Source organism: Glycine soja, chromosome 4 (assembly GCF_004193775.1).
Source record: "Glycine soja cultivar W05 chromosome 4, ASM419377v2, whole genome shotgun sequence".
In the NCBI taxonomy this organism is placed as follows: Eukaryota; Viridiplantae; Streptophyta; class Magnoliopsida; order Fabales; family Fabaceae; genus Glycine; species Glycine soja.
In genome coordinates, this window is record NC_041005.1 from 50,504,075 (window position 1) to 50,519,064 (window position 14,990).

At 32.0% G+C, this 14,990-nt stretch overlaps 1 protein-coding gene across 2 annotated transcripts; it reads left to right on the forward strand.

Annotated features, from left to right (window-relative positions):
- Positions 1 to 2,378: 2,378 nt before the first annotated feature.
- Positions 2,379 to 6,332, forward strand: LOC114410344 (serine carboxypeptidase-like 42). Of its 2 annotated transcripts, XM_028374266.1 has the most exons (11): positions 2,673 to 2,779; positions 3,110 to 3,191; positions 3,397 to 3,504; positions 3,612 to 3,704; positions 3,887 to 3,979; positions 4,298 to 4,383; positions 4,528 to 4,806; positions 4,900 to 5,033; positions 5,363 to 5,455; positions 5,566 to 5,683; positions 5,824 to 6,332. In XM_028374266.1, exons 1-11 carry the CDS (start codon positions 2,678 to 2,680, stop codon positions 5,989 to 5,991), a joined length of 1,356 nt encoding a protein of 451 aa, XP_028230067.1. In that variant the 5' UTR covers positions 2,673 to 2,677; the 3' UTR covers positions 5,992 to 6,332. The 2 variants fall into 2 exon arrangements, with proteins under 2 accessions (XP_028230066.1, XP_028230067.1); XM_028374265.1 differs by lacking the exon at positions 3,110 to 3,191 and having other exon boundaries at positions 2,379 to 2,779.
- The last annotated feature ends 8,658 nt before the right edge of the window (positions 6,333 to 14,990 follow it).

Consider the following 14,990-nt stretch of genomic DNA (forward strand, 5'->3'; position numbering starts at 1 on the left):
AAATGTTTGTACTTTGTATGTATAATGTATTGTAATAAAGTAATTGTATATAACTAGTAGTATCAACGGTTGTATAATAAGTTAAAGTAAATTACACTAATAAATTTGTAGTTTTGTCAAATTTCTCTCAAAATCCCCCCATTTTTTTTTACCTACATTAATTGTGTGATAAATATCACACTTACACTCCTTGTACCTCACATTTTTTAAAGATATTACACCGAGTACTCAATAAAGAAGCTGCTATAAACGTTAAGAAAAAGGATGTTTACGTATAAGTTGAAGAAATCTAAGGAATGTCATGGCAATTTACTTTTTCTGAATTTGAGCCCCGCGCATGTTTGTAAAAGGTATAAAGTGTTTTGCCTCCTCTTTACTTATCTTTTGTAAAACGCGGGCAATAAAGTAGAAACCTTAAACAATACTATGTGGCACGGTTGGTGATGAGACGCAGAAAGTGAGAGAAGCAAGTGCGGCGAGATTGCAGGTAAGGTGGTAGACTAGTAGTTGCGCCTTCCAAAACAAGGAAACAGAACTCTGCTCCTTTTTCAGCTTTCTGTGTTCTCTCATTGGAGGACGGCAACACGCCTAAACATTCAAAATTAATAAATATTCCCTCTCAAGCAATGAACCCGAATCATGAATCTGCCACCAAAATAGGTCCAAAAGAAGATACCCACTTTGTTTTTTTTTTACTTGTGACTTTGATTATTTTCTTATCAACTTTGGAACATTTTGTTTACCGTTGCTGAAAGCGTTAGGAAGCTGAAACCAGGCCTACAAGAATTAACCTAAAAAAACGCGGGAAACACATTTTCTAACATTAACACATTCTTTTTTATCGGTTGTAATTTATTGAAAATAATATCATATTTAATAATTTTTTCTTTGAATTTTATATTTTTTAATAAATTTTAACCAATCAAATAATATGTTAAAAAATATATTCTTATCACTCCTCATTAAACTAAGACAAAAATAGAAATAAAACTATAAAATAAAAAATGAGATATTTTCATTCATTCATTTCCTAAAGAAGAAATAGATTTATATATAGTTCTAATTAATGCCAATCAGTGGATAATAAGGTTATGTTGGAAAAAGCTAGCTGAAAAAATCGATTGATAGCTAAAAGTTAAAAAATTAAAAATTAATTTATTAAAATATAAGTATTTGATAAAATTAACTGTTAAAGTAGCTGAAAATGATAAAATGATATAAAAATAATAAAATTATGATTTATTTTAAAAAATAATAAGAAAATTTAATAAATATATTGAAGATAAAAATAAAATAAAAAATATAAGAACTATAAGTTAGCATTTTAAAAAATGTTAGTTTAAGTATCATTTCAAAAAATACTAAAAATTATTAAAAAAACTTATTTATCGAATAATTAAATAAATTTTTTAATTAATAGAAAAACTAAAAATTAACTAGTGTTAACATCATATTATTCTAAACATAAATAAAAACTACAATAAATATTAGGACAATCCAATATAATCTTTTTGTGAGCATATTTGCAGTTCCTAGGCCCAACAGAAAGTGTCTGGTGTTTATCGACCCTTAGTCATAAGACTCATAACCTTCCCCACTATGCTACTTTCTTGGCTCTGTCTCTCTGTTTTCGGCAGAATAAGGCGTATTCGTTGCATGCGAATGATGTTGATGTGTCGCAGTGCGGCATTAACCATTAATATAAAGGACTATTGTCTCTGTGTTACATCGTTGAATGCAAAAATAAAATACCACCACTGTTGTTAAAATTCTCTTGTTATAATCGACCAAAGAAAATTCAACTCCTCATACCATTTATTCACGCATTTGATTTGAGGACATATAATAACATATTCTATGCAATTCAGATCTTGAGGTGGGAACTTACCTTTTTGTTAAAGAAAAATCCGGGATTCACGTGCTTCTTTCCTCCCATTAACAGAATCTGTTCAGTTAAAGGTATGGTAATATGGAATCATAATTAATTCTATTCATTCTGTTCTATAAAGAAACAAATTGCCCTTTTTAGAGGGAAGAAAGGATTCAGTTTCTTTTTGGGTCACATGACAAGAAAGGATTCAGTTTAATGCATGCCTTACGGCCCTTAACTGATGGGTTATTAAATATAATCGTGGAAATTTTTAATCTCATCTTAGTATTTTCGAATTTGTTATCATTATTTAATACCATTATAACCCTGCAATATTAATATAACATTATAATAGTAAAATATAAGCACCAAATTAAAATAGTCATATTCATTTTATACTCAAGCAAATGTGAACTAGAGATATAATATTTTTAATTCCTTCTTATGACATTATTTATTTTCACTTGATTCCAACTTCTGACTGTATATGATAGGATGGGACCAAATTCAGAACAAGGTTAGTGACTGATAGAGATCATCAAATAGTAATTAAAAATATATTTGAACCAGTATATAAGAATCAAGGATCCCTGAGGGAATGGATAAAAAGGTTGGGTTTCTTGTGAGTTGTGACCGGTGTGGGACTTGGAGTTGTTGAGATGAAAAGGTGTTGGTTGGTTGGGGTCTTGATTGTGGTGGGGTGTGCCTGCATGATGGGCACAGTTGGAGTAGAAGGGTACCCTGATGAGGATCTCATAGTAAGTTTACCTGGCCAACCCAAAGTTGGGTTCAAGCAATATGCAGGGTATGTTGATATTGATGTCAAGCATGGGAGAAGCCTTTTCTACTATTTTGTGGAGGCTGAGAATGGCCCTGATAAGAAGCCCCTCACTCTTTGGCTCAATGGAGGTTGGTAGTTGGTAACCTTGTGCTTAATTGTATCATCAAGATTTTACTTTCTAAAGTTGTCATTGCTTCATCATCCCTTTCTAAGCTGTTGTGAGAGTTTTAGTATTCATGAAACCTAATTCTGTGTGCTTAAGGATTGAATTCAATCTTCATATTTGTTTCTTCCAATTTCCTTCATTCATACTCTTCAATTTCAATACTTTGTCATGGTCTCTAGCTTGTTTTTTTTTCCTGTTCATTTTAAAGTTATTTTGTCTCATTTTTTTCATATTCATGTTTTTAAAAGCATAGTTGGTTGTCATTTATGTTTGCTTGTCCCTACCAATTCAGGTTGTGTTGTCCTACTCAGAAAATCCTATTTGCTTGGACCTCTCAGTGACATCCTCTGGATCAAAACTTCAAAACAACTCTGGTTTTCCTCTAGTGCATTGCTTTTGAAAGATGCTTACAATTACAACCAATAACTAACAAGAAATATGCAACTTTTTAAAAAAAAACTATAATGGCTACATCAATCAAATATATTATAAATGTCTACACTTGTTGCAATTATTACTAGTGACTCATAAAACTTGTCGAACTCCTTTAACTCAGAGCAAGCACCATTGTTTTTTCAGGCCCGGGATGTTCCTCCATTGGAGGAGGTGCTTTCACTGAGTTGGGTCCCTTTTATCCCAAAGGTGATGGACGTGGTCTCCGAAGAAATTCAATGTCTTGGAATAGAGGTATAATATATGTGACACAATATTTATGCATGAATTTTCCTTGTGATATTGGAGAATAATGTGGGTTTACATTGATTCCTGATTATGATATTATGTCTTTTTCATAGCATCCAACCTTCTCTTTGTGGAGTCCCCAGCTGGAGTTGGGTGGTCATATTCAAACAAAACTTCAGATTACAACTCTGGAGACTCCTCCACCGGTAGATAGAGTGACCAATTAATATATTTTCGTGTTCTTCATTCAAATTTTTCTTCTTTATTAATATATCAGACTTTTATTATAGCTGGGAATGAATTTATGTAATTATCTAAGCATAATTTCAAATGTTATTCAATTTGTTTTACTAGGCTTGAGCTTTAATAATCCTTTTATTTTTGCCAGCCACTGATATGCTTCTGTTCTTGCGGAAATGGTACGAGAAGTTTCCTTCCTACAGATCAAGGGAGTTGTTCCTTACTGGAGAAAGCTATGCAGGTCCAACAAATAATATTATTATCTCAATTTTAATAATTTATTTATCTTAATTGAAATTCCAAAAAGTTGGTCTCGAGTTCCAAAATATTCTATATAATACATTAGCTGACGTGATTTAGTCAAAGATTAAACTTTTTATTCTATTATTCATGCACATGCAGAAAAGTTATGTCATCATTCCTAGCAGGGGGCATGCCATAAAATTATTGTCCTAGTTTACATTTTTATTTTCCTTTTGAAAGAAAAAGTGTTTTTTATTTTATTTTATCAAACTACAATATATTTTTGTTTATTACTAACATTTATAGTGATATGCAGGACATTATATACCACAGTTAGCTAATGTTCTTTTGGACTACAATGCTCATTCAACTGGTTTCAAATTCAATATTAAAGGAGTTGCTGTAAGATCCCTTTCACGTGACATCTTTTGGCATTAATTCACTCTTTTATATTTATGTTACATGTAGACTAGTCTCTGTTACCTTACCTTTATTGTTTAATTTGTAAGTTATTTTACCCCTTCCTCCTTGTTTATCATTTGTTAGATTGGAAACCCACTTCTGAAACTTGATCGTGATGCACAAGCAACATATGAATACTTCTGGTCACATGGAATGATTTCAGATGAAATTGGCCTAGCCATTACGAATGATTGCGATTTTGATGATTATGTCTTTGCAAGTACACATAATGTATCTAAATCATGCAATGAAGCAATAAATGAAGCAAATGAAATTGTTGGCGATTACATAAACAACTATGATGTGATTCTGGATGTGTGTTATCCATCCATAGTTGAACAAGAGCTGAGATTGAAAAAAATGGTACTGTGCCTATTTCTTTGCTGTTCTATTGATATTTTAAAAAGTTTTTTCTATTAAAATTATAAACTAATTAATTTGATTATTTTAATGCAGGCTACTAAAATAAGCATAGGTGTAGATGTTTGTATGACTTATGAAAGAAGTTTTTATTTCAACCTCCCTGAGGTTCAGAAGGCTCTCCATGCAAACCGTACCAATCTTCCGTATCAATGGTCCATGTGCAGTGGGTAAGTGATTCATATTTTGGTGTTAATGAAACAATTGTAATCTTTCTGTCTTTCTTTATGGTTCAAACTGACAAGCAAAGTAATACCACAAATTGAATTTCATGAACTTGTCTTTATATATCTTCTTTTAAATTTGAATGCAAGGAGAATCGCAATGATTTTTTTAATAATTAGCATTCTCCAAAATATATTATATTATTCTATATACCCTTGTAGTTGTGCGTTTAGTTCTTAATCATGATAAACATGAAACTCCATTTCTCATTGTTTTCTACTTTCATTATTGATGTCTAGCTAATATATCCCTACATATTCTTCATTGCATGCAGGGTCTTAAATTATAGCGACACTGATCCTAACATAGATATCCTTCCAGTTATTAAAAAGATTGTTCAAAACCATATTCCAGTATGGGTTTTCAGGTAGTAACTTTTATTCAACAAAGTAGACTAGTCATCAATATCATTGCCCATATTTATGTATACTTTTTAGTTATCGTACAGTACTAATTATTTATGTAAAATTCTCACAGTGGAGACCAAGATTCTGTTGTGCCATTACTAGGTTCTCGAACACTAATTCGTGAACTAGCTCATGATCTAAAGTTCAAGATAACAGTCCCATATGGAGCTTGGTTCCACAAAGGCCAGGTACTTTGTAACAATTAATTATGCACATTGAAAAATTTCATATAATTTTTCTATGTAAGGTTTTGCAATTTTATTCTCTACACTAATTTATAAAGTATGGGTGGTTTAATTTGATGGCATTTATATATACGCATATATAGGTTGGAGGTTGGGTAACCGAGTATGGAAATTTGTTGACTTTTGCCACTGTAAGAGGAGCTGCTCACATGGTACCCTATGCACAACCTTCAAGAGCACTCCATCTCTTTAGTTCATTTGTGCTTAGAGAAAGATTGCCAAACACAACACACCCTTCAATTGATGATTAATAGTATAACTAAGAAGAAGATGGATCTGCCAGCCATATATATAACAAGTGGAAATAGCAGCTTCTACACTCTAGCTAGTTGATTCTTAGATCTCAAGACTTTAGAGGAAGCAGTGAAAGAGAAGGGAGTCTCTAATTATAGGCTATTATTTATCAATTAATGTATGGAAAAGAGAGGGAAGTAAGTAAAAGGAATAAAAAAAAAAGAGGAGATATTCCATTCTTGGAGCCTATTGATTCCCAAGTTGCATTGCATGTTCTACATTCTTTATTTTGGAAGCACAGGCTCGTGCTTTATTCCTGATTGTACCGGAAAAAATATACAACGTAATTTTGAGTGAATTTATCTTTGTTTTAAAATTTTGACCGAGTCTTTTATTGAATTTAATCCCGACCAAATAAGACTCTAAATATGTTGACTAAACTATGTGAATCCTACTCTGACCAAACCAAGATACAAATATTTATTTTAGTTATTTTTATTTTTTTAAAAATATAAAATAAATAGTAAGATATATAATAAGCATAAATTAAAAAATAATTTAAAACAGCAAATATATTATATGTCTATAAGTTATATAAATTAAAAAATAATTTAAAACAACAAATATTTGTATCTTGTCTGTTCTAATTAAATTGTGTTCTGTCACTTTTAAGAAAGAGGAACGAAGATAATGGTTTTCAAAGGAAGTAGTCAATCTTTAATTACAATTAAGCTTGGTAAAGCAATGTTGGGAACGCAGACTCCATGCAAGAGATAAAATGAACTCATAATGAAAATTAAAACTATCTCTTGACATGATGGTAAATTAATAATGTTCAAAGAATTAGAACTCAATTAATTAAGATGTGAATATATGGTACAGAACTACAAATTTGATAGAACCAACGTATAATGAGAATATTTTCCTTTTATTGAAAAGAAGGAAAAGTAACATAGAAGAACGAGGAAAAAAAAAACTAAAAATAGGCCCATTCTTTCAGCAACGAAAGTGTTAAAATGCAAGATTTTGTATCGGAAATAAAAGGAGCTCCCCTCATTCCTTTCGATGTCTTAATTTTGGAAGAGACGTGAAAGATAATTCAGTCATTGCCCGAGTCAATTAATTAAATTAAACAACCCCAAAAGAAGCATGAAAGAGAGAGTTCATCTAGGTTAACTTTTGGAAGACGATTTGAGGATATTCTACACCCCACCACGTGTGATCATTTATTCTCATCTCTATATATGTATCAAAAGTAAAATTTATTCTCATCTCTTTTAATATATATTATGCGTAACTCACAGAGTTCACACAATATAAGATGTTTTTATATTTACATATGAAAAAATACAAAAATATTTTATTTAATAAGAAAATTTATATTTAATTATCTCTAATGTATATATCAAAACTATTGATATATATATATATATTTTTTATTAATCACATGCACCCTTCTGTAATAATTCTGCCTTTTCCTGTTGTTATATTGAAAAGTAAAATATTCATAAAAATTTACGAAACACAAAATACATCGAATGCAATGTGATTGGTTTAAAAATGTGAAAGAGGTTCATGAAATCATCTTTATATATGGACCCAGTCACCCACCTTACCTTACATGGTTATTGATTATTCTCCTACTGTTTGGACTCAGTTTGGTAAGCAATTTGCTTTGCTGGTATTAAATAGCATTACTTTTTGCTTTTACCGTTCATTTATATTCCTGGCTACACCATTGCAACATAGCATTGCTTTTTGCGTTTACTCATTAACAGATATACTAGAAATATAAGATCAATTAATGCAGCTTGTTTGTTAATTAATTACTTAACGTGGCGTGAAGGGTTTGGTATGTATAAAAAACCGTTGTTGGAACCTCTTCTTCTGCGTCCACCACTAATACTTATCTCACTCTCTACACCTTCAACATTCTCATTCCTAAAAGAAGCAATTATATATATATATATATATATATATATATATATATATATATATATATATTTGCTTCTGCAAAATGGGTCCTCTTGTTGCTTCTGCTGCTGCTCATTGGAGAAGAAGCCATAGCCACACAACAGAGGTCTTAACTCAAGTCTCATACACACACACACACACATAGTGTTTCAGTGTCTAAAGCATGCATGGTATCTACTTTCTACGTTCTTTGAATTGTGTTTGTAGCTTTGAGTTGCATTATGTGGTTTTTCGAAACCAAACAGAAAACGAAGATACTGCGTGCTTTGACTCATTTTCTCTTTTCCTGTTTATATATATATATATATATATATATATATATATATATATATATATATATAGAAATGATGAATTAGTTGATAGCAGACACAGGTTGCCGAGCTTGAAGAACTCATCAATAATGGCGGCAAGTTTAGTGTCCTTAATTTCCAACGTTAAATGTCACTCTCCTTAACTTGTGTGTGTCAAACCTGTTTTTTCAAACTTTTTTTTTAATTTTCTTCTTAAATAATCAAACTGTATAACTTCATGTTTATAATTTCTCAAGTCAAGTAATAATCAACAAGATTTTTCTTTGTTTATTCCACTCTAATTACTTTAATTCATATACTTTTTAATTAAACTACCTATCTCTTTATAACTTTTAGTTTGTTTACTTCCGTTCAATTTTGGTCAGAAGAGAAGTCATGTGGTGAAGATAAGACGATACACGGGTTTAATTAATTTCTCTTATTTTAGGAAAGGCTGATTGTTCACTTAGGTAGGACCAAATTAACTGTAATTTGGACTTTTTATAAGAAACTGAGTCAATGTCTATGTGTTGAGTTGAATTTTACACTGGATTGAAAATATTGCTGTTATTCATTCATGGTGGAAACGTTGAGTATTGTGATAAGATGCGTATTTTTTATTTATTATTATTAGCCTTGGTAATGGTAAACACGTAATTAAGCTCGGTGATTTTTAATTAGTAATTATTGAAGCTTCTTTATTTATTTGAATTTTGAACATGACAATTTAAGAAGTGTGGATAATTTTTTTATTATATATATTTTTTCAAATTAATGAATTATAAAGAGAATACATCATGTTAGTTTTGCTTCATAAATTTATATTTCTAGATATATCTTTATTTTTAAATCTTTGATTGACGGTTGATACTTGTATATGCGTACGTGCATGGATTTCCTTTCTTTTTCTGTCTTTTAATGACGTAAGATTTTAGCAAGGTTAGTTCTCTCTAGATGATTAGATTGAACTAAATTAATGAACCCTCCTAATTGAAATTGTACTTTCTTCTTTTTTTTTTTACCTGAAAAAGGGTCGTCTAACGGTCAATGAAGAACTACCTCTGGAAAAAAGTTGTTGAGGCATCATCAAGTATAGAGGTATAGCTAAAAACGAAGGAGGAACATAAAAAATACTAAGACTATAATTAATCAAGGGCCAATTCATTTTATTCCATATCTTTTATTTGTAATGCTATAAAGGCTGATTTAGCCTGTCTTTTCCTCGTGATTTTTAATAATAGTTTCTTGCTGGGGCGATATATAGCTCCTATTGATCACCAAAAAGTGAATTGGCCTAATCATAGCTAGATTGAAAGTTGAAGCACAAATTCAAATTAAAGAAAAAAAAAATATAAACATGTAGAAATCAACGAGGTGACGATCATAGAGGTAGAAAGAACAATCTCGCAAGGCACGAAATATTCTGAATCATATAATAGATCAATCGTTTCTTCTTTGGCCTAATCATTGTTTCCAAGTATTAAGTCATAGTAACAAATATATGCCATATTTAAGATCAATTGTGATACCATTCTCGAAAGATATCGAAGCATTATTCTTTCCAAGCTTGGACCGCTAGCTTGAATAATATTGAGGAACAGTTCTACCAAGGTGAATCACGACGAAGGCTGAATGCTTAACAATCTCCTCAACGAGCCTGATCTCGATAGTGACAATGATGAGTTTCTTCACTGTTGAAAGAAGGTGGCGGCAAAGATATTGAATCTTCCTCTGTGCAATCGAAAAATGCATCATCACTAATTTTCCGTTTAAGGGAAGAGATGGAGATGGTAAAATGAATTACAATGTTCGTATTCATAGAGTGTTATGGGCTAGCCATGTCTAACTAATGTCTTAAACAATTTTTTTTTATAGCAAAAAAATTTATAATAAAAAGAGAGACAACAGGTATAAACCATACTAATGTATTATCAAATTAACTAATCATATACTCTAATAATGTATTATCAAATTAACTTATTCAAGTCTGTTATTGGACCTAGTCTTTTCACTTTTACATCATTAGAAAATCTTGATAAAGTCATGATTCTAATTCTATCACCTTTACACCTTTTATTCTTTGAAAGTTTTGAATAGAACAGCATCCTTATCCTCTGCTCTTTGCCCCTCATGATCAATTCTTTCTCTCTACTAATAACTACAAAAGTTTCTAGCCGTTTCCATTTTAATCCCACAATTCTGGTTGTCTCTTATTTATAACTTTGATTCTGCATATATCCTGCCAACAAGAATATCTTAGTTTTGGATTTTAGCTCGAACACTCTTGCATCCTATTCAGGTGTTATTTATTTTTTTCGGCAACATTTATTAAGTTCCTTTCTGTTTTAACTGAAATTGTTTAGAAACTTGTGTGTTCAATTTTTGATTATATACTGGGTAATCAGTATATAATAATGTATTGTACGTTCATCACAACCACAATGTGTGCCTTCAAAGCCTAAGCCAAACTTTCAAAGTGTGGCTACGAAAGCAATCCTCTGCCATTTAGCATGGCCAAGGATTATTCCTTGGACGGCTAATTTCTTGTCACCAATAACCAAACCCTTTCACCACACATCCCATTCTTGAATATCAAAGCATGCATGTGCTAAATATCTCACTCGACGACAACTTGCACATTTCATTGCAAGTAGTCACCAACAATCCCGATTATAGGACTAGATTGAAATTCATGGGTGCGACTATAGCCTGATGCATTTTCATTTATCATCCACACGAAACAAGTTAATTGTGGTGAGCGCTGACACAACCGGAGTAGTAAAAGGTGCGGAATATCGAGTGAATATTGAGATTCCCCTTAGTGCGTGTGTCTCTGAACGGTGATGGTCTAGGATGTAACGGGTCATGCTCTAGCACTTTGTTGTTGTGAGACTTCAATACCACAAAGGCTATCAAATTTTAAGTATTATTCTTCTGCAAGTACCTTCGTCGATCGGCCTCAACCTGCGCTACTAGTTAAAGACGAAGCCTACAAGTTCTCCACCACACAGACCCCATTTACCTCAACATGTTTCCAGTGGCTACATGTGCCAACATGCCACGAATAATAGAAGAAAAGAACACACATCAAACTTAAAGAACAATTTTTTCAACAAAATGGTGGCATTTTCTTACAACAACAAATAGCCAAGCATAGAGGATCAACTGAAACAGCTAAAGTATTCACTACAGATGAGCTAAAGGAGTCCACCAACAAATTTGATGGAAGTAGGGTCTTTGGCCAAGGTGGCCAAGGTTGCCAAGGAACAATTTACAAAGAAGTATTATGAGATAATATAATTCTGGTAATTAGAAAGTCGAAAATCAATAATCTAAACTAAATTGAGTAGTTCATCAATGAGTTGATTGTGTTTTCTATTATCAACCATAAGAATGTGTTGAAGGTCTTGGGATGTTGTTTAGAGACAAAAGTTGTCTTGCTTGTTTATGAATTCATCCCCAATGGCATTGTTTATGAGCATCTTTATGGTCAAGGCTAATCTGTAAGACTTTCAAGGAAAACAAGATTGCAAATAACAATAGAAACTATTAAGGCCTGACATACTTGTATTCAATTACCTCCACCAATTATACATAACAAGGTGAAAACTTCAAGCATACTACTTGATCAAAATCTTATTACAAAGGTTTCTGATTTGGAATCAGAAACCTTTACAAAGAGATTGTGATCAAGTAGTATGTTTGAAGTTTTCACAATTCTATGTATGATTGGTGTAGAGCTAGTTGAATTCAAGTATGTTAGGATCCAATAGTTTCTATTGCCATTTGAATTTTTTTTTCCATGAAAGTCTTAAAGATCGACCTTGATTGTGAAAATGCTCATGAACAATACCACTAGGAATGGATTCGTAAACAAGTACGGGAACTTTTGCCTCTAAAAAACATCCCAAGAGCTTCACCATATTATTATGGTTAATTTGGAAAGTACAATCAACTCATTGATGAATTGCTCAATCTGGTTTGGAATATTGATTTTAGACTTTTTAATTGTCACAATTCTATTATCTTGTAATACTCCTTTGTAAATTTGACCACCTTGGCCAAAGACCCTACTTACATCAAAAGATGGACGATTTGGAGCTTCTTGGATATACAAATGAAATATCACAACCTTGGAAGCAAGAGAAACTTGAAGAAATGGAAGCCAACAAGTGCCACACTCAAGGTGTGACAACCATCACTAGTGTGGGTGTTCCAAGGAGCTCAAAAACTACTTCTATCAAAGATCACACCTTGGATGTGGAACCCACCACAAATTTGGCCGTCTAGGAGTGCTAAGAAGTTAGCCACAACAAAGTTCACATTTCAGGTGTGGCACGTTTTCTAAGGGTGTGATGATCTTGTAGCTCATTATTTTGTGTTTTAAAGTTTTAAACTACATGGGCTTAGACCCTAATTGTAGCCTAAATAAAAATAAACCTCTTAGGATTAGGAAAAAGGTTTTGAACCCTTAGGTTTAGACGACTAAGAGGAAAAGCTTGGATCATTATCCTTTCACTCTTCTTCCGAGTTTGATGTTTTCTTTCTGTTATTTTATTCTCATGACTATGCGTGAATAATTCACCAATTCTACAAAGTAGAGAAAATTCAAACCCGATATCAACTTTAGTCAAAACCAATTTTTTCAATCAAAGTCAAAAGTTAAATGAAGATTAAATTTAATTGTCATGTCTAATCAAATCTTTTGATGATCTAAAATATGTTCTCATCAATTTATTCGTGACTGTGATTATGTTCAAAATATTTAATCTTGAAACTTAAAAAAGTTTGAAAACTTCAAATAGCTAATCTTACCATTTTATAAGATGTATACCAAAATATATGGCAGTAAAAAAAATCATGTACGGATGAAAAGTCTAGCTAAGAATATTATATATGCCTTAACTCCTCCTGTATTTGAATTTGATGCTTGATTATTTTATTTTATTGTATATTAATCTGAATAACTTTCGTAAGCATTATAAACTCTTACATAGCCGCCTGCTTGTATACTTGCAATAATACAACTTTTGAAGTAGATTTTATGTCTAGCCAGATTTAATTAGTTGCATGTTTGAAAGACTAATTGGTGATTGTGATTGGTGAGTGAATATGGGAGAGGCTTGAAGAGAATGTGGTTCCTCCACGGTTCCTCTCAGAGATCCAAAATCTGGCTTAGTAGTAATGTTTCTGTTCAGACGCACCAACCTGGTGCATGCAACATCGCTTTCTCATTGGACAGTGTCTTATGAGGTTGTGCTCATCGATCTCATTGTTGGTGGACACATTCAATTAATTGTCATGTGAAAGCTGTTACACATTGTTTTGGCTGGCATTTGAGTTTGACACTTTGACAATTGGTAAGCCTTAAGCCCCACACTAACACTACTCACCCAATATAGTTTTATTAATAAATAATAACTTTTATATTTTTTTCCCGAAAAGAAAATCCAACATTATTATATTAAATATCACTGTGTATACCGAAAATAGGCGTTCAAAGTTCAAACATTACATCATTTAGTTGGAGCAAACATTTTCAAACCTAATATTACTGTCAATTATTGAATTCATTTGCCTAAAACAGAAGGATACAGCCATTTGAATTAGCTCCTTATAGTATGAACTAATTAATTCTTAATAGACTTCCCTACGTTTAAAATTTCCGTACAATAAATAAGTGTAACAAATTAGGAATGAATCGTGACCAAATAAAACAACAGGGGACCAAACTTAATTTATTAATTAGTCATTTCAGTTGTTGGGTGCATATTATCCATTGGTATCTTAGTCAAACCGAATCATCTCACTAAAGACGCGGAAATTGTCAACAAGTATGACAATATTCATAAAAAGGAATTGAGTTGGACGCAAGCCAGCTTATTTTTGTTGTTGAAAATTACATATGGATCCAACGGAATTTATTCAACAAGGTATAGAAAAATAAAATTAAATCAAATAACCTCCTTTAAAGAGAGTTGTGAGATGACATTATTTTTTAGCTTTATATGTTTACAATTTTGGGCCAACCCTACTGATCCATTAAGCTGTTAAAGCATTTATTTACCGAAATTTAAAATAAATAACTAAAAAAGTTAGTGGACTAAAAAAAACGTAAAAAGTCAGAGGTTGTTTCAGTAACTTGTTCGTTTCTTCATAAGCACCGACAGATTTTAATATGCAATTACCTTTGATTCTCCGTGTATTTAAGACCTTTTTCTTTAACGTAGCCATTACAAGAATACGTTTTTAATGACCAAATTGCCCTCCACTCCAAATATATTTCCATCTTTTCAGGCTGCGAACACAACCACCCTGTGCATTAAAACTCCCCACCCCTCTCAGCTCCACAAAATCTATCTTCCATCTTTGTTTTTCCTTTTCTTTTTTTTTTCTCCCTCTCGTTGCTCTGCAATTCTCTGTCTCCAAACTTGCCATTTTCTAGTCTTGGATTTGAGTTATTATAATTATAAAAATGTTCCGTTTTGGGTTAAGTAAGCTGATTTCCCAAATTTAGACATTAAAAGTAGGTGTGAGTAAACGGACTTGAGTCTATGGATTGACCCATGAAGCCCACGGTACACGCGGGTAACACTAATTTTTTTAAAACAATCAATGGTTATATAATATTTTGAACCATCTCACTTAACCCACGGGTTTGGTCCATGGGTTGACTCGTAAGTTTACTTAGGAAGTCTAAATATACATTTTTAATTGAAGATCGAGAGTGTCAGGACATTGTTGTGCATATT

What these genes read in the sequence shown, in the direction of transcription:
- LOC114410344 (XM_028374265.1), top strand. Translation starts at nt 2,530, where the DNA reads ATGAAAAGGTGTTGGTTGGTTGGGGTCTTGATTGTGGTGGGGTGTGCC. An exon ending in AGCTGAGATTGAAAAAAATG is followed by an intron (nt 4,807 to 4,899) that starts GTACTGTGCCTA and finishes ATTTTAATGCAG; the next exon opens with GCTACTAAAATAAGCATAGG. An exon ending in CAATGGTCCATGTGCAGTGG is followed by an intron (nt 5,034 to 5,362) that starts GTAAGTGATTCA and finishes CATTGCATGCAG; the next exon opens with GGTCTTAAATTATAGCGACA.